Below are 24,751 nucleotides of genomic sequence, written 5' to 3'. Positions count from 1 at the left end.
TTCTTTGCCTAAAAATGCGGATAATGATAATAATCTTCATGGGATTGTTGGGAGGAGTACATGAGTTAATTTAATTTAAAATAATTCCTAGTATGTAGTAAGTACTATGTAAGCTTAACTTAAAAAATTATTTTGATCATTATTACTACAATTATTTTCTACATGAATCCCGTACGATAGCTATTAATATGACTTTTTTTATAGACGAGAAAACTGCATCTCAGAAGGGTTAAATTTCATGCTGAAAATAACCCAACTGCTAAGTGACTTAGCCAGTAAGGGTGAAGGATAAAGTGGCAGAAGATGAAATGGAGGGTAGGAGGGAGGGAATTTAGTGGCTTTTTTTTTTTTCTTTGAGATGGAGTTTCACTGCCCAGGCTGGAGTGCAATGGCACAATCTCGGCTTGCTGCAACCTCTGTCTCTGAGGTTCAAGCAATTCTCCTGGGGATTACAGGCATGCACCATCACTCCCGGCTAATTTTTGTAACTTTAGTGGAGATGGGTTTCACCATGTTGGTTAGGCTGGTCTGATTCTGGATATATTTCAAATAAAAGTCAACAAAATGTGCTGGAGAATTACACATGAAGTGTAAAAAATAGGCAGGTGTCAAAAATTACTCCAAGGATTTTGTTTTGAGCAACTAGGAACAAAGGACAGTTTCTGTTTATTGAGCCAAGGGTAACTGGAGGAGAAGAAAGTACAAGAGAAAGGTTGAAATAGAGATTTGTTGGACCTTTCCTGAATCAGTACAGCTTAGGCTATTAGGTGTTAACAGTTGTAATCTAAATCTCAGAGGCGTGGTGTAATAAAGTCGGGAATCGAGTCCAGTGCTTGTAGCACAGCACAGCACCACTCTATTCTGTAGCCCTGTCATCCGGGACGTTGATACAGCTTAACTGCCTCCAACATTGCCAAAACAGAAGAGGATAAAGGATACATCCCAGCTTTCAATTGCCTCAGTTCAGAAGGGACACACATCATTTCTACTGAAGTCCATTGGCCGGGATTAGTCACTGGGACTACCACCAACATATGGCAAGGCAGGTTGGTAAATGTAAGGAAGTACCTATAGTACTTGGTGAGCACTGCCTCTATCATAGTCTATCCTTTATCTCTTCTTAAAAACATAGACTATACTCAACTCATTCTCATTAGAGACAACCCCAAATCTCTTCTAGTGACTGCATGCAGCACAAATAACAGGCTTTCCAGGATATATTTACTAGTCTTCATCAGATATAATGTGGCCACTCCTTTTTTTTGAGACGGAGTCTTGTAGCCCAGGCTGGAGTGCAGTGGTGCGATCTCGGCTCACTGCAACCTCTGCCTCCCAGGTTCCAGCTATTCACCTGCCTCAGCCTCCCGAGTAGATGGGACTACAGGTGGGCGCCACCAAGCCCGGCTAATTTTTTTGTATTTTTAGTAGAGATGGGGGTTTCATCATGTTGGCCAGGCTGGTTTCAAACTCCTGACCTCAGGTGATCCACCTGCCTTGGCCTCTCAAAGTGCTGGGATTACAGATATGAGGCACTGTGCCCTGCCCATTTTTTTTTTTTTTTTTTAGACGGAGTTTTGCTCTTGTTGCCTAGGCTGGAGTGCAATGGCACGCCACCTCGGCTCACTGCAACCTTCGCCTTTCAGGTTCAAGCTATTCTCCTGCCTCAGCCTCCCAAGTAGCTAGGATAACAGGCATGCACCACCACACCCAGCTAATTTTTTGTATTTTCAGCAGAGACAGGTTTCATCATATTGGCCAGGCTGTTCTCAAACTCCTGACCTCAGGTGATCCGCCGCTTCTGCCTCCCAAAGTGCTGGGATTACAGGCATAAGCCACCATGCCCAGCCAAGCTACTCTTCATTCACAGACCTATTAACTGAAAAGACGAGTTATTATTCACCCCATACATATCCAACAATTAGCAGACGAACAGGGAAAGGATAATCGCAATCAACAGCAAACTAAATACACTGCTTGCCAATTTACTCTTTTCCAGCCTTTCCTCTAGGAGCTCTAGGCACATGATCTGAATCCCAAGCTGTTGCAGATGCCAGTTTTAGCACTTATTTTGCCATTTAATAAAATAACTCTTAATTTTTCAAACCTATGATATCAGTTTCCTTGTCTGCCATGAATGAGTTGCTGATACTGTGTCAGATTTTCGGTATGTTTTACAGCAGCACCCTCACTTCATGTTATCAAACTGTATATTGGGATATGCTTAGCAAGCTGATAAAATAGCCTTTAAATCTCAGCGATGCAACTTTCTATAATTTTGACCGAGTTTACATGAAGTCTTACATATGTTGACCATTTTTCCTTCACTTCATGCATACGTTATGTGGAACACGTGGTCTCCAATGTACCTATAGTAGGATAGGAAAGAGATGAAGCAGGTAAATATGCTTTTAACTGCCAGAGCTATGCACATGATCCCAATTTAACTTAATGGGGATGTGGGATCCCTAGGAAATACAGAGAAGTCTTAGGAATAGCTGTCAAGAGTTGTATTCCTACCACATATTTTGGGTTTGTTATGCCATATATAATAAATCTTCCGGGAGTAAATTGAGTAGAAGATTAGATGTATGAATTTGAAGTTAGTGAATATGAATTTTATATCTCCAATCAGCCCAGATTAGAGATATGCATTTGGCAGTTATCAGCATTATAAATATTGTTTGGCATTGTGATGAGAGCATCTAGGGAGTGACTCTCATCCCTAGATGAGTTTTTAGGGATGAGACCCTAAAAACTGAGACCCACATCATTCCAAGGGAAGAAACTGAGCAGATGAGGCAGAGTCAACAAAAGAGGCTGAGTAGGAGTAGGTACAAAGAAGGAGGCAAGAAAGCAACACCCACAAGTCAAGTAAAAAAACTGTTTCCGGGAAAAAGGAGTTTAAGTCTATCCAAAGCTGTTGTTACCAAAACACCAGGGGTTCAGTCTAAGTCCTACAGCTCACTGCACAGAAAGCTGATCACTGAGACAAGTATTGCCAAGGAAGAAGGCTTTAATTGGGTGCTGCAGCTGAGGAGATGGAAGCTCAGTCCCAAATCCATCTCTCTAACTCACTAAAACTAGGGTTTATATAGCAGGGAAGAAATGTAACTACGTGAGAGAAAGGCAAGGAAGCAATCATGATGAATGAGGGGTCCAATATCTCATTGTCTGGATGTGGTGATCTGGTGAGTTTCAGTTCTTTGATACTTTTTTTTTTTTTTGAGACAGAGTCTCGCTCTGTCACCAGGCTGGAGTGCAGTGGTGCGATCTCTGCTCACTGCAACCTCTGCCTACCGTGTTCAAGCGATTCTCCTGCCTCAGCCACCCAAGTAGCTGGGACTACAGGCATGTGGCCACCACCCTCAGCTAATTTTTGTATTTTTAGTAGAGACAGGATTTCACCATGTTGGTCAGAATGGTCTCGATCTCCTGACCTCATGTCGGCCAGCCTCATCCTCCCAAAGTGCTGGGATTACAGGCATGAGCCACCGCACCTGGCCCTTTGATAGTTTTTTCTGGGAGGCCTAAAGGTCATTTCCTGAGGAAGAAACTCACCTAAAACAAATACAAGCTTTAAGCTTTAACAGCAGAAGGGTCAATTTCTGATTATCCAAAAACAACTCTCTATGGGTCTGTGGGGCTGATTTCACTATGATAGATCCAGTAAAATGAGGACTGAGAACTTCCAGTTGAATTCAGCAGAGGAAAGGTCATTAATGGCCTTGCCAAGGATTGTTTGATGAACTTTTTGTTAAAGAAAACATGACTACAGAACTGGAACCACTGACAATAGAAAATTCTCTTAAAGAATTTTGTGCTAAGGAATAGAAAAAAAATTGGTATATCAGCTAGAATGATTTGAAAGCATAAAAAAAAACACCTTTTTTGTTTATTTTTAAGAAAGTAGATATTACAACATGTTTGTAGGTCAGGTACCAGTGGCTCACACCTGCAATCCCACTACTTTGGGAGGCCAAGGCAGGAGAATCACTTGTGCCCAATCGTTTGAGACCAGCCTGGCCAATATAGGGAGGCTGTGTCTCTACAACAAATTTAAAAAATTAGCCTGGTGTGGTGACCCATGCTAGTAGTCCCAGGTACTCATGAGATTGAGACTGGAGGGTCCCTTGAGCCCAGGAGTTCGAGGTTGCAGTGAGCTATGGTTGTGCCACTGCACTCCAGCTTGGGTGACAAAACTGAACATAATCCACGTTATACATGAAGTGCAGTGCTGTTGCCATAACTAGAGACTAACCACTGTGAATAACAATAAATGAGGATGAAATAGACCCAGAAATCCAGCTTAAGACAGTAAATATTTCACAGATTACTGTGAAATATTGTACCTTTCTTTAATCTTTTAATATATTGTTGATAGACATCTGCTACAAATATAGCTGTCCAACTCCTAGCATCATGCTAAAAACAGAGAATACAAGAGTTAACAAGACAGCCATTAAGTGACACCAGAAAGCTGGTTGGGGTTTTACTTTATGTAAATGATGAATGGTGCACACTATAAACGTTGGGGAATTGGCTCTACCACCAATATGACTCATGACAGTTCCCTTTGACCACATCCAAAATGTTCTCCAAACTATATTCCATTGTATATTTAATTGAGCTGTTCATGTGGTATAAGTCTTGGCTAAGTGTAAGTTTATATTCTTCTGCCAGACTCATATTCAAAGACATCTGAAAGGACAGAGAGGTCAGTGATGATAACTTTCCAAAGCATACTATAAAAAGAAGATTGGCCAGGCATGGTTGCATGCACCTGTAGTCCCAGCTACTCAGGAGGCTGAGGTCAGAGAATCACTTGAAGCTGTAGCACTCTATGATCATGCCTATGAATAGCCACTGTGGTCCAGGCTAGGGAATACAGTGAGAAGCCTCATCTTTAAAAAAAACAAAAAAACAAAAAAAACCTGAAAAAAAAGAAGAAGGTGAGATTAGTGGGTGAAGCACCTCACTTCAATGTCTGAAAATAGACTTCTGCTTTCGCAGGGTTTGAATGTGGCTTCTAAGGGAAACTGTGGCTCTTGAAGAAATGAAAAATAGGCTCTTAGTGATATCATAAAACTCTGTTTATATGTGGTGATAAGCACAAGGGCTACGGTGTATTTGGGGAGGAAAACCTGGGCAAGCATGTAGAAATTTATCATTCATTTCAATGAGGGATTATATGTTTTTCAACTCTTTTTCACTATAAATACCACTGATAAACAATGAATCAAAGGCCCTTCTCCCAAGGGACTTAGTTTTATAAGCTAGTTAAATAAAAGGAAATTAGAGAAACTGATGATTAGCTAGATGCAACTACTGTAAGTCAGGTGATTGGTAACAACCTACAGAAGATTTAAAATGATTCGTTTATATATTTGAAGATTGAAATGCTAATATATTTGGTTTGATTTCTCTGAAGAATCATTTTATGATCAGAATGGGAGGACTAAATGTGATGATGACAAATGAAGTTAATTAAATATCATTTTGTGGTCTGCAAAGTGACCTTTAAACTGTCTTCCTTCCTCTTCACTCAATAGATAGATTCTCATTAGCACTGCTTTTTTACTTATGTGACTTTCTTTTTGGTGTTTCAGTTACCTCAAGTGTAAAATAGAGGGATGAATCTCATAGGGCAGTCTATTGAATTCTCTAGACTGTATTATATGTATTATAATTTATAACAGTGTTGTCCAGTAGAATTTTCTGTGAGGGGAACATTCTCTAGTTTGTACTGTCTGTTATGGTAGTCACTGGCTACAAGTGCTATTGAGCAGTTGAAATGTGACTAGTATGATGGAGATGCTGAATTTTTAATTTAATTGTAATTAACTTAAAGATCCACATGAGGCTAGTAGCTACAATATTGACTGTCCCTTTTAAAAACTTAACTCTCGCATTCAGGCACACATAAGCTATTGATTCAAGAGCAAGTTTTATCAAATATACGTCTAATAAAAAATGTATTTTGTTTTCTTCTTTAGCTTGCTTTTGGAAATACTGTGTTTAAAGCTTTTTCTCTGGATGCAAAAAAAGATAAGAATATCAGGAAAATATATATATCTACTCACTCTGCTGTAGGCAGACCCCCTGAAACTATTGCTATGGAATAAAAGATGAAATGCTCCTGATTATTGTAAATACAAAATTGCATGCGGGATTGTGTAAAGACAATGCCAGGTTGGACTGCCAGAATGAGCCAACAGCACTTGCTTCCGCCTGTAGAGAGCCTATGAATGGACGTGCAGTCAGGGAGGTTTCATATCACCAAGATTCCTATCCCAGAAAAGCAGATGTTCATAGCTCTGGGAATGGAATGCGCCCCTCGTGGAGAGCCTATAAACGGATGCATGGAAGGCGCCTGTCCATATGGATAAGATAGGGTTGTAAACGTCCTCATCTTGCCACGGCTCTTCTAGGCCTCTTTAGGGTTAAGGCATATTTCCTTCTGAGAATTTCTGGTCTAACCGGTTGTCTAGCTTCATTTCCTGTTTCCATGGATTGTTTGTAACCAGCTTTTGTTACAATTGTTACTGCTGATTAATATCTTGCTAATCATAGGTTATGGAAAGATTGTGTTTCTGTTTTAAGGCTCTGTTAGAAATTACACACACAGTATATTGTAAATTCTTATCTCTGCATACTGTACTTCTACATACAAATGTACTGTACTTCTACATACAAATGTTATGTTAAAGAATTACTTCATCCCCATGTGACCATCTCACCTCATAATCAAATGACCCTAAATCCCTCACTAACCTACCCCTGTCCTTGCTAAACTTAATAATAAATGCTGGTATATCCAGTGCATTGTTGGCACCATGGGACCAGAAGGCGGTGACCACCCTGCACCCAGCTTTCACTATCTTGTGTGTGTCTATTATTTCTCAACCTGCTGATCCGCCTGGGAACAAAGAGCCCCGTTGCATTGCGGGCTGCTGGCCAGATCCCGCAATACTCTGCTGTTTAAAACTGTAGCTGTTTCAATCATAAACTGGCATTTATTATGCATATGATTTTTCACCTTGTTGTTGTTACTAAGTCAATTGTAATAAGCTTAAGGTTTATGTTGTGAATAATCACTAATCAGTTGCACTTTTGAAGGTATGTCACTATCAAAATGGTTTTGTAGAGCTAGAGTTGAAAATGCTGTATCTATTGTATGCTTTCCATAAATTCATTGCTTATGTAAAGTTGTGTCCTGTTGTGACTATGCTGTTGAACTTTTAATTAAAACATTTTGAAAAGCATCTTGGAAAGTTATATTGTCTCAAGTTACATGGAAAATATGCATTATTGTTCTTTCTCATTTTTATGATTGTATTGGTCACCTCTCTTTTCTATTAATTTGAACAATGGTAATTGAGACTACTCCAACAAATGGATACATTACTAAAGCAGAAACAGATTTATTAAACTCTAGGGAAAAAGTACTAGATGCCTTAAAGATAGAATGTTAAGAAAACTTTCTTAAAAAAATGATTTGCCTTTTGTTTTCTTAATTCTCATGTCTGCCTCCTCCACAACATGAGAAACTATCTGAGACCCTCAGCATGCTTGTAAGAGTTTAGACACAGTGTGGTTAAAGACAACAACAACAAAAACCCCAAAAACTCATTGGCTTTCTCTTGATTAGCTTTTGTTTCACATCTATACATCAAACTGCCCTTGCTTACATCTAAACAAATTTATTTAGTCAATTAAAATTTGGAAGTTCAACCTCAATTTTGTTTACAATCTGTGCTGGCACAGATATATTGCCAAAGTAACTTTACAATGAAAGAATATTAATGGCTAGCTTACTCTGTGATAGCTGACCAAATCAATCTACATACCACCCTTTACTATATGAGGAGGAGAAGATACAGTTTAATCTACATAAAATTGTTGGTGCTTAAGATAAAGCTGTCTTATAAGATAAAATGAATAATATTGCTTAAACTATTAAAAAAAATTAAGGGTCCAGGCACGGTGGCTCATGCCTGTAATCCCAACACCTTGGGAGGCCGAGGCAGATCACCTGAGGTCAGGAGTTTGAGACCAGCCTGACCAACATGGAGAAACCCTGTCTCTGCTAAAAATACAAAATTAGCTGGGTGTGGTGGCACATGCCTGTAATTCCAGCTACTCGGGAGGTTGAGGCAGGAGAATCACTTGAACCTAGGAGGCGGAGGTTGCAGTGAGCTGAGATCACGCCATTGCACTCCAGCCTGGTGACAAGAGCTAAACTCTCTCAAAAAAATAAATAAAATTTTTAAAAAAAAATTAAAGGCCAGGCCCAGAGGCTCACACCTGTAATCCCACCACTTTGGAATGCTGAGGTGGCGGTGGAGGGGATCAGGCTTAAGCCCGGGAGTTTTGAGACCAGCCTGGGCAACATGGTGAAAACCCATTTCTACAAAAAATACAAAGATTAGTCAGGAGTCGTAGCATGTGTCTGCAGTCCCAGCTACCTGGGAGGCTGAGGTGGGAGGATTGCTTGAGCCAGGGAGATCAAGGCTTCAGTGAGCTGTGATTGCACCACTGCACTCCAGCCTGGAGCTAGACCATGTCTCAAACAAACAACAAATAAAAAACCCCAAACCCCCAAAACAGAAATGAAAGAAAACAAGTAAACTATTAAAACAAATTTAAACCTATAATAAAATAGACCAAGTTGAGCAATATGCCTGTAATGCTAAGCTTGCTAAGGAATAACTCAAATGTATGTAAATAAATATTAGTTGCATGGTAATGCCCGAAGATGTTCTCATGTATTTACAACAGTTATGAACGCAAATGTGTTATAATAAATAAAGATTAAAACTGCTTTCATCATCCCATGTTTATTAACTTTGGAAAAGTTGAACCATATTCAAGCATCTTGAGCCTTTAGGTGTAAGGGGTAATATCATTCAGAAAGCTTTTTATACTTTTTCCTTTTAGAAGATTCCATTAAGTTATTTTTTCATAATTTGGTTTAAGAAACTTAATTCCCTAAAGCTATGAACAGATTAAAGGTACAACTTGACAGACATTTTTTAGTGTGTGTAAATTTTAGGACAACATAGCCAGGAACTAACATCCTTTTATGAAATTTGATTATGTAATTGACACTAGAACCCAGAACTCCATGTACATATATTCATTTGCTCTATAAAGCTTCATACAGAAGCAAAGAGAAAAAAGTAATGCATTATTTTGAAACAAAACAAAAAAGTCCCTTCAAGTTGAAATATAGTTGGATTAGTAATACCTAATGCGTTGGATAAATAAGTGAGATGACTTGTCATATTCTTAACAAAAATTCTGTCTTAATTTACTGCTATGTTAAAAGAATAGCCCCATTATTTAGTATATTGCTGGCTTATTTTCTACTCTGAATGAAGTAGTGGTAAAAATTAAAATATGAAATAAAATAGAGTTATAAGTGGAGAAAACATTTTCTTCCCTTCATGGAAATTGTGTGTATATTATATTAGGAGAAAACACATTACACATGAAACTATAGCATAAATCACTATATTGTGACTTCTTATTTTAATTAAGTTGGATGTCATAGTCTAATTTTGAATTAAAAAATAAAGAATGGAGGAAATCAATTTGCATAATCCAACTTCCAATATTTACCATGAGAAAGTTTTAGGCTAAAGTAGGTTTTAATACCTTTTGTCACAGCACGAAGCAGAACCCAGTTGGATTAGAAGCTTACAAATATCCAAATGTGAATACAAAGAAAGAAAGAGCTTCTAAGCAATAGGAAACATTTCTATAGTTCATCACAAGGTTGGGGAAAGGCAGACAAGGATATCACGACTTCTTAAATAATTCTTTCAACTCATGAGTCCTCCAGGATACTTCCCTATGTGCTATTGCTAGCTTTCTAACACAAGTTTATGAAAAAAAGAATCGGTTAGATTTCCCAAAATTCACTTCTCTTGGCTACAGCCCTCTACTACAATGAAAAAAAATTATTTACTATTTTTCCTAAATTAATTTTGAAGACTTTCAATTTGAAAAATATCCAGAAAAACTAAGAAGTTACATACAAAACCAATATATATATTCTAAGTACACATGTTCATTTCTTTCACCTCTTTTTGCCTCTTTTAAACTTTATCTTTAAAAAGCACATTGGATAACTGAAAAATTAGTCCTTTATAAAGGTCAATTTCTTAGTTTAACTCTTTTTCTAATGTATTTTTGTTATGTTTCTTTGAGTTTATTTTATTCTTTGGATCATACAAGTCCATTAATTTTTAGTTAAGATTAGCAATTGCCCATTTCTCTCCTCTTCCTTTAAAATTAAGACACCTTCTCACAACTCACAACACTCTCTTTTTATGCTGAAATAAGCCTTTGCTCTACTGGCCAAAACTTTTTCCCTCCCACGTATCAGACAGTGATTTTTAGGGTTTACAGAGGAAGTGTTTTTCAGATGCTTTATAAACTTCTGCTAAGTAACTTATGATGAATCTCTGTTCCATAGAAAGTTTTTTTGTGTGTTTTCAAAGTATATCCAATGCACAATGGACCTATGTGTCCAAGCTACAGTAACATCATTGTTATTACTGAGAACTGAGTTTTCTACAATACGAAAACTTATGTTTTAATAAGTCATTCAAAAATAATCTGAATGATTTTTAAGAAATCATTCCCAAAATCATTATGCTCTTCAATTGGCTTATTAAGGATAATAAGACAATTGAAGCCAAATAAGCCAATATATGAAACACGGTAAACAGTTTCTTAGATTAATCCAAGATATCACAAAGATCACATTGTGCTATGCTGAAGTGTACTGAGCTAAAATGATGTGTGCTTAGCTGGTCCTAACCTATTCTGGTGGTAATTCTTTGACTTCCCTCCTACTTTCATTTTTCCCTCTGTGTGAGCTTACTCCCCTCCTAATGAGACACTACTGCTCTTAACTATCAGAATTTAGAAAAAGGGAAAGTTTTTAGGGGACAAGTGATATCTAAGTTTGACAAATGAGTAATGTCCTTCACTTTCTTAATTCTAAGTCCATAGGCTCATTGGGGCTGTGTTTTATTTTTCTGAACATGACTGAAACTTGAATATGAAAAGAGAAGCCTAATTTCATAATTATTACCGATCAGACTCTTGGAAAAATGGAATACAGGGAAGTGAAAGCACTCAGCCGAAAATACACAGCATTGCCTTTCCTCATTCCCCAATAATGGACAGATTATAACTAAATTTTACAGAAGCAAATCTGTCTTTTGTTATTATTCCTTGACTACAAACATGTGCATGGTAAATCCATACAGAAGGCATTTCACTGTATTGTGTATTTAATTATTATTTTTAAAAGTAAGGTTTAAGGGGAAGTTAACCATTCTTGAATAATTAAAATATATAATTTTAAAATGTACGTGCATCAAAATGATTTACACAATTTAATTGAAGCTGTAACAATGCTGTAATGTGATGGACTGAAGTTCAAGCTTTGGAAAGGATTTGCAGAAGGTCAGTTCCTTAAAAGTTTAATCATTAAGAAGTGTGAATAACTTCAGTGAAGCATCTTCCATATTGCTGTGACATTTCACCCAAGGAAGTTGCATCTGCAAAAACGAAAGTCGAGATTGTTAAAGCTAATGAGAACTCTGTAGATCAGGTGGAAGTCCATCAACTTCACTTGAGAAGAGTTAAGTCTTTAATTACACGCTGTTTCATTATAGCCTTTATTTACATGGCAATTTTTTATTTTGAAGACAATAATGCAAAATAACAATTTCAGTTCAAAATACATTAAAAAGAATATTTTAAACATATAAGCTAGGTGCTTATGCTCAAGTTTTAATAAAAATTATAAAAAGTCTTTTTCACAGCTCCTTTCTTCAAGTACCAACTATATTCTATTTTGCTTGAGTTTTTAATCTTTGTTCAAAGGATACTGCCGTGACAAACAAAAGGACAAGGAAAACCTGAATACTACTTTCTGTTTATTATAACACATTGAAAGTTGTATATTTTGCACATTCTACCAAGAATCCAACCATATACTGCCATTTAAACAAGATTTCTGCTGTATTTGAGTTATATTAATTTATTTGAATGATGGTATATCAATATATGTCAATATAAATCTAAAATAAAAATTTTCAGTATAATTCAGCCACATGTGTCTCACATTAGTGGAAGAAAAGTCTCAATGGATGTGCCAGCAAGTGGTAGCACAATTAATGGTCACGTTTCTTTCCTTTTTTCTTTTTTTTTTTTGAGATGGAGTTTGCCCAGGCTGGAGTGCAATGGTGCGCGACCTCAGCTCACTGCAACCTCCGCCTTCCGGGTTCAAGCGATTCTCCTGTCTCAGTCTCCCGAGTAGCTGGGATTATAGGCCCATGCTACCATGCCAGGCTAAATTTTTGTATTTTTAGTAGAGACGAAGTTTCACCATGTTCGCCGGGCGGGTCTCAAACTCCTGACCTCAGGTGATCCACCCGCCCCGGTCTCCCAAAGTGCTGGGATTACAGGCATGAGCCACTGCACCTGGCCAATAGTCACATTTCTGATTTTATCAGGTTGACATTCTGATTTCAATGGCACAGACCTAGAACTTGCTAATTTCATCTAGAAAAGCTAGGAACATTTAGACAAAATACTTCTTTGAATTTGAGTTGCTTAGAGCTAAAGCCTACTAAAAACTCAAAACTTTGGTACAATATATTAATGATTTCAGAAAGCCATTGCATAAATAGCAAATTATCATCCTTTCAAAAATACGTATCAGAGAAGAAATTAGTGTTTGGTCTGGTAACTAGTGATGGAAATCAAAATATTTTACCCAAAATATACTTCCTTGACATATTTTGAAGTGGCTCCATAAAGCTGTTTTTTTGTGGGGGGATTTGCATTCATGCAGCCAGCCCTCCTCTTGTCTAGATCTAGGGAAGATTAACTGAGAGTCTAATGCTTTCAGAGGTCTGAAAAGAAACATTTGCCATCTATTCTCTCTGAGGGCTGCTGGGTTTTATCTACATAACAAGACTACCTTTGCTAGCCAAGCCTCTTTCTCTCTCCCATAACCTCTCTTGCCACTAAAACCTGTTCTTGGCCATGCTCTGAGCCTGCATTCTTTCTGTAACCTCAAGATAATAGACAATTTTTTGAACACCATTAGTAGATTGGGTCCTTCATTCTGAAGGCTCCCTTGTATACACATTAAATAAATTTGTATCCTCTTCTCCTTTTAATCTTACATCTGCCGCATGTCAGTGATTTTCGGCAAACCTTCAGAGGGGCAAAGGTTAAAGTTAGCCCTTGGCACCTTCAGTTGGGTGCAGTGAGCAGCGAGATTAAAATTTCACCCCGCTGGAAGTCACAGTTACGAGAACCCAAGACCTAATCTGCTGGCAAAAAGAGTAAGAATTTCTTACCAGAAAAGCTCCTGGCCTCTATCTCTCTCTCTGTGTAATCTGATCAGGTGAATGGTAAAAATCACTCTTCCCTCTGCACAATTTTGATTAATGCGAGACGAAGATTTATGTGACTTAACTTGGGGTATAGTATCTCTGGTGTACTTTTTGGTACTTTGTGTATGAATATTCATATTGTTTGATCTCTTTCCTCCCAGAAATAGTCTTTTCCTTTGTCTCTGTCTTTCTGTGTTGTTCATAAAGAGGGATACCAAATCAAGTTCCCTCTTGTTCAGTTTTATGTCCTGGAGAGCTTGACATCTGACTAAGTGGGAGCAGTCTTTCCTGATCTCCATCACCCGAAGGGCATGGTTGTTGGATCACATCAGGTGGCCATCCTAAAAATGCCTGGGAACCCAAGACTTTTTTTGTTACTAATCTCCCAAGCTCGGGGGCGGGGGTTTGTCATAAGAAGTCCTGTCCATAAGGAGCTTTTGTTTTCTCAGCCGTTGTTGCCTGGTTAATGCCGGGAAAGTCCAATCCCAGGAGGGGACACCTGGTGTCACAGATTACTGGCACCCCCCTCACAACTGTGACTGGCACCCCCCTCACAAATTTGTGGGTTCCTTAATATCTGTGGCAACAAGAGTCTTTTGCTCTCAGCCTGTTTCCGGGAGTGAGATTTTTGGTGGGGGAATCTTTGGCGTTGTTTTTGTCTATGCCCTAAAATTACATTCTGGGCTTTACATGAAGAGGCTTTTGGATTGAGTTGTTACTGGAATAAGTACACCACTGGAAACCCTAATTGTCGGTGGCCAGAAGACGGATCCTTTAAGTTAGACTAAAATTCCTAAATTAAAAAAAAAAAAATTAGAGATATCTTACACCAAACAATTGATGCGAAGATTAAATTAAAAGAAGGATACATAGGCTGGGCACTGTGGCTCTCCCCTGTAATCCCAGCACTTTGGGAGGCTGAGGTGGCGGATGAGGTCAAGAGATCGAGACCATCCTGGCCTACATGGTGAAACCCCGTCTCTACTAAAAATACAAAAGTTAGCCGGGCATGGTGTGTGCCTGTAGTCCCAGCTACCCCGGAGGCTGAGGCAGGAGAATCACTTGAACCGGGGAGGTGGAGGTTGCAGTAAGTCGAGATTGTACCACTGCGCTCCAGCCTGGTGACAGAGTGAGACTGTCTCAAGAAAAAAAAAAAAAAAAAAAGAAGGATACATCATAGGGTCATAGCTAGCTTTCAAAATTCTCTTGACTAAATAAAAGGGCAAAAATTTGACCTAAAACATTTAAAATCCTTTGTAAGAGATTGCCTGAGGGAATAACAATAAAAGCCATCCTGCCTTGTAGTCTAATAGTTAAAAGCCCATGCTTTCAGCATCAACGCCTGGCTTTGATACCCAGTCAGGGGGCCCTGTTGGTTTGACATCTGTGTGACTTTTGACTTTTTGGAGGTGGTCATTTATTTCTTTGGAGACACCTCATACATCCTTGGTTAAGTCAGAACCTTGGTTAAGGCTTATTAATTTTACCAGGGAGTGTATTTTGGTTAAAAAAAAAAAAAATCCAGGCACGGTGGCTCACGCCTGTAATCCCAGCACTTCGGGAGGCCAAGGCGGGTGGATCATGATGTCACGAGTTCGAGGCCAGCCTGGTCAATATGGTGAAACCCTGTCTCTACTAAAAATACAAAAATTAGCTGGGGGTGGTGGTGTGTGCCTGTAATCCTGGCTACTCGGGAGGCTGAGGCAGAAGAATTTCTTGGATCTGGGAGGCGGAGGTTGCAGTGAGCTGAGACGGTGCTACTGCATTCCAGTCTGGGCGACAAAGCAAGAGTCTGTCTCAAAAAAGAAAAAAAAAAACAGATTGTTTTCCCATTTACTTTCACTTCTCCCTACTTCTCCTTCCTCTTTGCCATTTTTGGTACCACAGGAAAAGGTCTAGAAAAGACTTCTAACAGCTCACACTCCTTAAGGGACTCAGAAGAAGGTAACTCAGAGTACTCTTACTCCTTTCTGGGAGTCTTCTTTCCTTGCAGTTTTAAGCGTCATAGGCAACCTCCTCTGAGGTCTAAAACTCTGCTCTCTTTTGTATTGTGTTACCTGATCACTTTGGCTTTTGACCAGAAATTATTTGGTATTATGAGAGACTTGACCTTGGTGTATGTAATGGCTAGGCAAGAGTAACAGTGTTAGACATGGCCAACTATAGTTGTTTCCAATAAATGCTTGTTACTACAGGGGGCTACTCATTTGCACATTAGATGAACAACGGTGCGGTTTAAACACCCAGAAAAATGTATTTGCGGCAAAGTGACCAAAGTGTGTGGCCTGGTTTCCATGGTGCTTTCCTCTTTTGGGGGTACCTGGGATTCAGTGAAAGCCTTGATTTTTTTTTTTTTAATTATAATTTAAGTCCTGGAATACATGTGCAGAACGTGCAGGCTTGTTACATAGCTATACATGTGCCATGGTGATTTGCTGCACCCATCAACCCGTCATCTAGGCTTTAAACCCCGCATGCATTTGGTGTTTCTCTTAATGCTATCCCTCCCCTTGCCCCCTACGCCCCGACAGGGCCTGGTATGTGATGTTCCCCTCCCTGTGTCCATGTGTTCTCATTGTTCAACTCTCAGAAACCCTTGATTTTTAAACAACTAAATGCTTTGCCTTTTAACTGCATCCACTTTTTTCATATTTAAATTATTAGGCCCTATAAACTAAAAATACTTTGTTAGCCTTGTTCCTTAATGAGTTCTGTCCTGACCTCAGTGGTCCACTTGGAAAACACAGACTAAATTAAAAGCTACCTATCTAAATGAGATTGCTCTCCTTATGCAAGCTTATGGTTAATTCCTAAGGAATCTTGGCATTCATTTTTAATCTTCCTTTGACTACTCAAGCTTCTTGAAAAATCAAATTCTCTCTGTGCTTTGAGATATAAATTTGCTACCTGTTTTCTCTGAAACTCAGAAGGGGTACTCCAGATAAGCCTTAAATTTTTCCATTTACAAAGGCATAGTTTCAATCTGTCTTTTTAGACTAGTGAGTTTTACCTGTCTTATGGCTAAAATTCTAAAATCAAAACAATAAAGTCTTCATGTGCAGATGTGTATGCTATACCTTGTGTCTCTCTATACATACATGTATATGTATATATGTATTTATAGCTATACATGTTTAATATTGTCTACACATGGTACCACATTAATTTAAAAATAAATGAGTACTCATAAATTAAGACCAAATGCTTTTCAAGTTCATGTGATTTTAGCAATCTTTGAGAAATAAAGATAGTTTTAAAATTATTGGTAAAATAATATTAAAATGTCTTCAGAATTTTAATGTAGACATTTTTGTCTGAGTCTATTGATCAGGCAGGTTTATGGCCAAAAAATTGTTGCTTGATATTTTTGATACTTGATTAATTTGTTTCTGAGTCTGTGTATCTTGATTTCAGTCTTTTGATTCAGAGGTCTAGACAGATGCCCATGATGAGGGTAGGGGATAACACCTGGTCCATCTTTCCTATCCCAGTTATGCCTCCCCTGCTGGGAGATTAGATTCTCTCCTATCCCAGTTATGCCTCCCCTGCTGGGAGATGCTGTGAGAAATTAGATTCTCCAGGCATTGTCTTTTGTCCTGGGCTCTGCATCTGATATGTAATTAAAATTACCTACTTCCTAGATTTTTTACTAAAATAAAAGTTACTAATTATTAACACTATAATAACTACATGTAGTCAAAACTACTAGATATAAGAGAAAAAATATGCAAAGTGTGTAAGGAAGTAGAGTATGTTTTTGGTAAGAAGGATTATAAAAAGGCATGTAAATTTGTGTGTCTATGGTTTTTTTTTTTTTTTTTTTTTTTTTTTTTTTTTTTGAGAGAGGGTTTTGCTCTGTCACCCAGGCTGGAGTGCAGTGGTGTGATCATGGCTCATTGCAGCCTTGACCTCTCAGGATCAAGTGATCCTTCCAACTCAGCCTTCCAAGTAGCTGGGACTACAGGCTTGCACCACAATGCTTGACTAATTTAAAAAAACTTTTTTGTACAGATGGGGTGCCCCTTTGTTGCCAAGGCTCGTTTCAAATTTCTGGGCTCAAAGTGGTCCTCTTGCCTTGGCCTCCAAAAGTGCTAGGATTACAGGCTTGAGCCACCACACCCAGCCTTGGTTTTTGTTAAAGTGAAAGTAATTTTGTCCAGTTTAGAGGTTTTAAGGATTGTTTTAAATTGAAGAAATTTTAAAAATTGTAAGAGGTTATAAAACTGATTGAAATTGTATGGATTTGTTTATAAACTTTTATTAAAATTAGCTTTAGCATTAATAATACATGAATACAAAGGTAAAATTTGGTTTTCTCTTTTGAATAATCTTTTAATATAGTATTAATAAGAGGTAGTAAAAAATTTTATTTGCTGTTTGACTAAGCTTCAAAAAGAAAAAAAAGGAGGAGAGAGGGGGAGAGACAGTTTCAGTTTGCCTCATGCTGTCTTTATTAGACCTTATGATTGTTTAAGAAACTGAGTCTCTACTCTATGCTTTTTGAAATCTCTGAATTATTATTTTGGCTAAATGAATGTCTTATTTTACAGAGACCTGTGATCTTATTTTGTGATATCAAGTATTTTAAACTTTTGATGTTTGATAAACTTTCCAAAATCAAAATTCAAATGCTAAATTCAGTCTTTTTTACCTCAACTACCTTTTTAAATATTACAGCCCGTGGAAGTCCAAGAAAAACATATACAGCTTATCTGGCATGTTCAAATTATACAGGAAGCATTATCAAGTCTGAAATGTGTTTTACTTTGCATTATATTTATATAAATGTGTTATTAAGACGTGTTCTAAAATTGTATGAGATTCCTGAAATTCTGATATGTTTTAGCATATGTTATCAGTAGTATTTAATTAAATTATTATGTTAAATTGTTATATGCTATAGAAATAACTGATTTTTCTTGTCAATTTTCTTTAATCATGCCAGTCTAAGACTTTTGTCATACACAGACAATTATTATTTTACTCTGACTCTTCTTAAAAGGTGGTTTATAATCAGCCATAATCCAAAGTTTGCTTCTTTCTGGAAATTCATGGAAAGTACTTTTGTAAGTACTCTTAAGTACAGGTTTCTAATAACTTTGGAGATTATACAATTTGATTAGGTAAAAATCACAAAATTTTTAGGACTCTAATTAAAAATCTGATGCATTCATGGCAACTGCTAATGCAACATCAAGCAGAAGAAGAGTTAATTACATTGGCTAAAAGTAATAAAAAACTGAAATCATTTTAATGACTTTTTTTGTTTGAACATTGCTGATTATTTTTGTGTTTTTTTTCAGAGTTAGAACACTTTTTTTAGGGCTATTTATATCTTACAACAGATTGGATAAAGCATACTTTTGTGAACAAAATTTGAAGCATATTTCTTTCTACCTGCCTTCTTCAGAATTTAGAAACTATTTGTGAGCATTTTTAGTTTCTAGTTTAGTTATAATGTTTTGTGTAAGTTCAGCAAGAATATGTTTTGTTTTTTAACAGTACACAATTGCAGACACTGGTTATTTCATCAAGGATTTGAGTGGAGTGGTATATTTTTAGAAATGTCCAGACTACTTTGAGGAATTGAGTTTGACTTTATAGAGCCAATAAAAAGCCTCTTGGAAAGACTTGCCTGATACCTTGCCTATGTGATTTCTTTACAAAGTTCCTGACTTGCGGTAAAGCAGCATTCCCATCCTCTGGGTTGCGGACCAGCACGTGTCTGTGGCCTGTTAGGAACTGGGCCACACAGCAGGAGGTGAGCAGTGGGCAAGTGAGCATTACCACCTGAGCTCCACCTTCTGTCAGATCCACAGTGGCATTAGATTCTCATAAGAGCACGAATCCTATTGTGAACTGTTCATGCAAGGGGTCTAGGTTGTGTGTTCCTTATGAGAGTCTAACTAATGCTTGATGATCTGAGGTGGAACAGCTTCATCCCAAAACCATTTCCTCCCCTGCCCCCTGGTCCTTGGAAAAATTGTCTTCCAGGAAACCAGTCCCCGGCGCCGAAAAGCCTGGGGACAGCTGAAGTAAAGAATGTCACTTTCTGACAGGCCCAGGAATCTCAAGTTATTTTAGGACCCTGAGAAGAGAGAAATTCACCCAAATTCATACAGGTATGTACAAGCACAAATAAATCTTTGATTTGGTTAACCTCAAGAAGCTTTTGAAAGTCTAATCTGAGATTCCTTATAAGGAAAGTCTCAGTAAAGCCAATTTAAAAAGACCTTATATGGCCAGTCACATTTTTGCTGTACTTCATGCAAATAATCAGACCAAGTATAACATATAATATGACTAAAACTTATTTTGCAAATAAATAAGGACTACGACTTATCTTTGGTAGAAATGGGGAAGTGGAGAGAGAAAAATTATCTTTCAAAAGAAAACTATACAGACACCTGTTGTTAGATTCTAGCCTTATTCATTGTTTTTGAGTTTTTATTATTTGCCTATAGTTTGGACTGAATCTTGAATTCTTTCTTGGCTACAAGTCTCCAAACTAAGGTTTTTAATTTTTTCTTCCATTTTTTTCTAACCTGAAATCTCTAGAAATTAAAACTGTGCTTTTCATAAAGCCCTGCAGACTGAAGTTAGACAACTTAAATTTTGAGAGAAATAACAGCCACTTATATGTAAACAACCTTCACGCCTGCTGATACGGACTTCTCAGAAAGTTCACTTGAAACCCTATTTTGTAACACAATTCAGAATAATCTGGCATATTGCCATTGCATTCTGAAGATGCTTCAGAGACTCTAGAAAAACTAGTCTATAGACTGCTCTAGACAGTTTTTAACCTCTGTTTAACCCTTGTTTTTTTCTATTTCCTTAGAAATACTTCTTATTAAAGATCTGTTTATCTGCATCACATATAGAGGCCTAGTCCAACTCCCATGCCACCTTCTGGAATGGGACACAGCTATTTAACTGAACTGATCTATTCTCAGGACTAAGAGACTGACTAAACAAGACTTGAGATAATATATTTAAATTTACTTTTTTCTGTTTATCCCAATTTGTCTTTCCATCTTTTGTCTATTTCTATCTAACAACCTCTAATCCAAATCTCCCCAAAGCTGTTAGTTTGGCTTTTAATATGTGAAACGCTTTTTGAGTTTCAAAGTGGGGATTGAAGTAAATAAAAAATATTTTACTCCAAAATATATTTCTTTAACATATTCTGAAGTGATCCTGAAAATGTGTCTTTTGTGGGGGAAATTTGCATCTGTAGATCTGTAGAGAATTTGCATTAATGCAGCCAGCCCTTCCCTTGTCCAGATCTAGGAAAGATTAGCTGAGAGTTTGGTACCTTTAAACTACTGAAAATAAACATTCACCATCTAAATTCTCTGAGGGCTGCTGCCAATGAGGTTTCATCTACATAACGAATCCACCTTTGCTAGCCAAGCCTCTTCCATTCTCTCTCCCATAGCCTGTCTTGAAACTATTATTAAAACCTGGTTGTGGTCATGCTGAGTCTGCATTCTTTCTGTAACCTTAAGATGTTATACAAGCATCTATAGCCCCTGGAAAGTTGAGGTCTTCATCCTTAAGCCTCCCAGGTATAAATGTTAAATAAATTTGTGTGACTTTTCTCGTATGTATCCATCTGCCTCATGTCAGTGACTGTTAGCAAAACCTCAGGGGGCATTTGGCCCCTATACTAGGCATCATAGAGCAGCTGTTCCAGACTTCACCTCAAATGAAGCAAAACTTCCATAATTAGATAGCAGTTTTACTTTTAATAGGAAGTGTTAAAGTGAAACCCGGAAGATGAAAACCCACAAATAAACCTGCTCCAAAAGTAAATCCATCAACCTGCACAGAAGTGAAACAAAGATTTTTGTAAAGTGCGAGATACCATTTCTGTTCGTCCTAGAAATGTATAACCAATGAATTTAGCATCCAACAATGTAAACTTAGCACCAAGAAGGCCTTTTGGGTCACGAAGAGAATGTTGGCCTGTAAGTCCAAAGACCCGGACCCCAGATTTTGCTCTGCCCAAGAGTCTATCAAATTTGGGACAATTTCCTCTTGCAGCTCCATTTTCCTGAATTGTTTTAAAAAATGGGGTTGGATTAAATGAAACTTTATGTTTTTGAACCTCTCAGCTGTATTACTGTGTGAACAGTATTTAATGACTTTTAAGCTGCTATCTGTTAAATGATACATCCCCTGTTTAATTCAAAGGAATATTGTCGACAGTAGATAAAAATATAAAAAGTAACTTTGAAAATTAGATTGGAAATTAGAAATATATTATCATCTCATGTCTTTTGTTATTCGTAAACTACATAACATGAAACTTCACATGAGGAAGTAAACAAATGTCTGAGAGAAATCTTGGTGACAGTGATGGAAAATAAATAGAAACAAAATGGTCAAACAGGTGAACCCACAATGACTGATGAACGGGAAAGAGCAAATATATGATAAATTCTTTTCTAAATCGATTGTTTTGTGATATTCTCACCTTGAGATTTTAATATAAGAACAGTGATTATCAAGATGCTTAACAAAGTTTGCTAAGAGAAGGACACAACATACAAATTTGGATTTCACCCAACAGTGATTCAGGAAGCATTGTATTAATTCAATTGTCTTCATAGTTTGGTAGTTGCTGAAATTTCTATGGTCTCAGTCTTCATATAAAAATTCAAGGCTGAGCCCAGTGGCTCATGCCTGTAATCCCAGCACTTTGGGAGGCCGAGGTGGGAGAATCACAAGGTCAGGAGATTGAGACCATCCTGGCCAACGTGGTGAAAACCCATATCTACTAAAAATATATTTTTAAAAAAGTAGCTGGGTGTGGTGGCGCACGCCTGTAGTCCCAGATGCTTGGGAGGCTGAGGCAGGAGAATTGCTTGAATCCGGGAGGCAGAGGTTGCAGTGAGCCGAGATCACGCAACTGCACTTCAGCCTGATAAAAGAGTGAGACTCCGTCTCAAAAAAACAAAAAAAATTCATATGAAAATGAGTTCCCTGTATAATTTGTTTAACATAACTTGCTGTGGTTGAACCAAAAAATGTTGAAATGGGTGATAATCAAGGGTGGTAAAGGTATATGTGGAAACCAATCAAACTTAATTAATTTTATCTCACTGTCATAATGTTCTCAGAACATCAAGAAACTGGAGGACTCAAAGAGTTACTTGGTTTTTAAACAGCAATTAGCTAGTTTCTACTCAAATATAATGTGGCAATTTTTAACAACCTTGAAGAGTGACCATACTTGGTATATCTCTAGATACGAAGAAATAATGTTCAACCTGTTTTGAAGATGATGCTGATTAAAAGGCAGTGTTCTTGGCAGTATTCAGTAAGTTCTCTTGTATCTAGAGACATTCATTAACTGCAGAGGTTCATTAAACAACTCCATGATAGTGAAATTTATTTTAACTGAGTGATTTTGAGAACGAGAGAGTTGAGAAACAATACTGACTATTTATTGTGGTTTTAGAGCATGAGGAGGAGGGAAAAAATGGGAATGATTTAAATTAAGACAAGATCAGGGCTAATGTGATACTTTTGGGGCCTCTAAATTATTGGTCTAAGGATTATCTCGAGAGAAGCAGAAGGCAAAATTCCCTCTTCTCTAGCTTCAGATTGTTAAAGCAGTTCCAGTTTGTCTTATTTGTTAGGGAGCGGGCATGCACCTTCTATAAGTCCTATTGGAAGAAAACATATTGCTAAGATTTCACATTCAAAAAACATTTATTTAGTGTTTAAAGGATATGTATGATTAAATGCTGTGTTTAACATATCCACTCAGGATGTAACCTTTCTGGATTTTAATTTTATGTGTACCACTTATACTCTATGTGGCACTGTAAGTTAATATTTCTAAGCCTTCCATTTATTTGTATAATGATAATATTAACTAATACTTATTAAGAAATTAACATCTCAGGTACTATTATAAGTGCTTAATATGTATCTATTTAATCCTCAGGACAATGCTATATGGTAGAAATTATTATTCTAATTTAATGAAGGAGTGTTTGAGAATTTAAATAAGTTCCCATAGCTAACAAATATTGATGGATGACCTGGGATTTGAACCCATAAGGCCTGATCTCTTTAGCTGGCACCTTTAACCCTTATACATCAATAATTCTCAAGATATTGGAGATAGTGATAGTATTGCTTTATGAAATAAAATGATTAAGTGAAGCAATGCACATAAAGTGCCAAGTATAAGGCCTGGAACAGAGTAAATTTTCAGAACTGTAATATAAACTATCACTTGCATGTATTGTGTATCCAATATATTGTAGGCCCACTACAAACATCTAATGTAATCTTCAGAATACCACTACATTATTATTTAAATGTACAAGCTGTAGAAAAATAAACTATCTTAACAGAAACAAGATAATGAATGAATGAAAGAATCAGGATTTGGATAAAGTGTTTTGATTCCATGGCTAATGCTCTTTCTGCTGTGCATTTTCTCCCCTATGCTCCACATTATCATAATTCTAATAACGTACTTATTGACAACAAAATGATGTGTATCACTTGAATGTGTCTTCTTCATAACGCAAGGATTTTTATATATTTATGGAGGTGATTTAATATATTGACTAGAACTTTAACCCTTGTGTGCATATTAATATTCAATGGTTAATTACATAGAAGTCTGAAAACAACGAAATCATTAATTTTGGAGAGTGAAGCAGAACTAGGACATTCTTTTGCTTTTTAAATATCATTTAAGTTATTTAACATTAATATACTATACTCATTGAATACATAAATGATTGAAAAAGCGAACTGATAAGCTAGGAAATCAAAAGGGGGATTTATAAGCAAGAATGGATTGATTAGTCCATTGTGAAATGTTAATCAAATACCTGCATATACTGTTACTTATTCAAATTGTACTCACAATTGGAATCAATTAGCCTCTGGAATTTGAAAGCCGGTTTCTACCAATCCGATCCACGGGGATACCAAATCCCCTTTTTGGATGATCTACTACTTTCCTGAAACAAACCAAGGAGGACATTTTTAAACTAAAGGGCAAGTTATTGATCATTATTTTTGTTCTTTATTTTATGTAGCTCTGGGGGCTTTCTTTGGGAGTTGGAATAAACATGATAGTTCCCACTCACCAGTACTCACTATGTGCCAGACACTATCTCATATTTTCAACATCTGTGGGAGTAGATATTATTAGCTCCATTTTACATATGAGGAAACTGAGGCTTAGAGAAGTTAACTTATTCAAATTCAAATAGACCAAACCAAAAGCCAGGTCTTATCAGCATACGAATCTGCCAACTAAGTGCTTTAGTTTGAGAAAATCCCGT

General features: G+C 37.2%; 2 protein-coding genes across 3 annotated transcripts in view; one reads left to right on the top strand and one right to left on the bottom strand.

Moving 5' to 3' along the window:
- UTS2B (urotensin 2B) overlaps nucleotides 1-7,727 on the top strand; it is a 50,529-nt gene extending 42,802 nt beyond the window's left edge. Inside the window, exon 7 of one of the 2 annotated variants that reach the window (XM_024355866.2) lies at nucleotides 5,994-7,727. In XM_024355866.2, coding sequence (XP_024211634.2) covers nucleotides 5,994-6,019 — 26 coding nt within the window. In that variant the 3' untranslated portion in view covers nucleotides 6,020-7,727. Of the gene's footprint in view, nucleotides 1-867; nucleotides 5,949-5,993 lie in introns of those variants that run through there. The other variant, XM_054682400.2, reaches the window with a different exon arrangement.
- Nucleotides 7,728-8,821: 1,094 nt separating this feature from the next.
- OSTN (osteocrin) overlaps nucleotides 8,822-24,751 on the bottom strand; it is a 66,714-nt gene continuing 50,784 nt past the window's right edge. Inside the window, exons 4-5 of the mRNA XM_001144666.6 lie at nucleotides 24,328-24,424; nucleotides 8,822-11,576 (exon numbers count right to left, since the gene is read on the bottom strand). Of these exons, the coding sequence (XP_001144666.3) occupies nucleotides 24,340-24,424 (85 nt within the window). The 3' untranslated portion in view covers nucleotides 8,822-11,576; nucleotides 24,328-24,339. The remainder of the gene's footprint in view (nucleotides 11,577-24,327; nucleotides 24,425-24,751) is intronic.

This window comes from Pan troglodytes, chromosome 2 (assembly GCF_028858775.2).
Source record: "Pan troglodytes isolate AG18354 chromosome 2, NHGRI_mPanTro3-v2.0_pri, whole genome shotgun sequence".
Classification (NCBI taxonomy): domain Eukaryota; kingdom Metazoa; phylum Chordata; class Mammalia; order Primates; family Hominidae; genus Pan; species Pan troglodytes.
The sequence above is the reverse complement of the archived record's forward strand: the minus strand, read 5'-3'. Positions and strand labels throughout refer to the sequence as shown.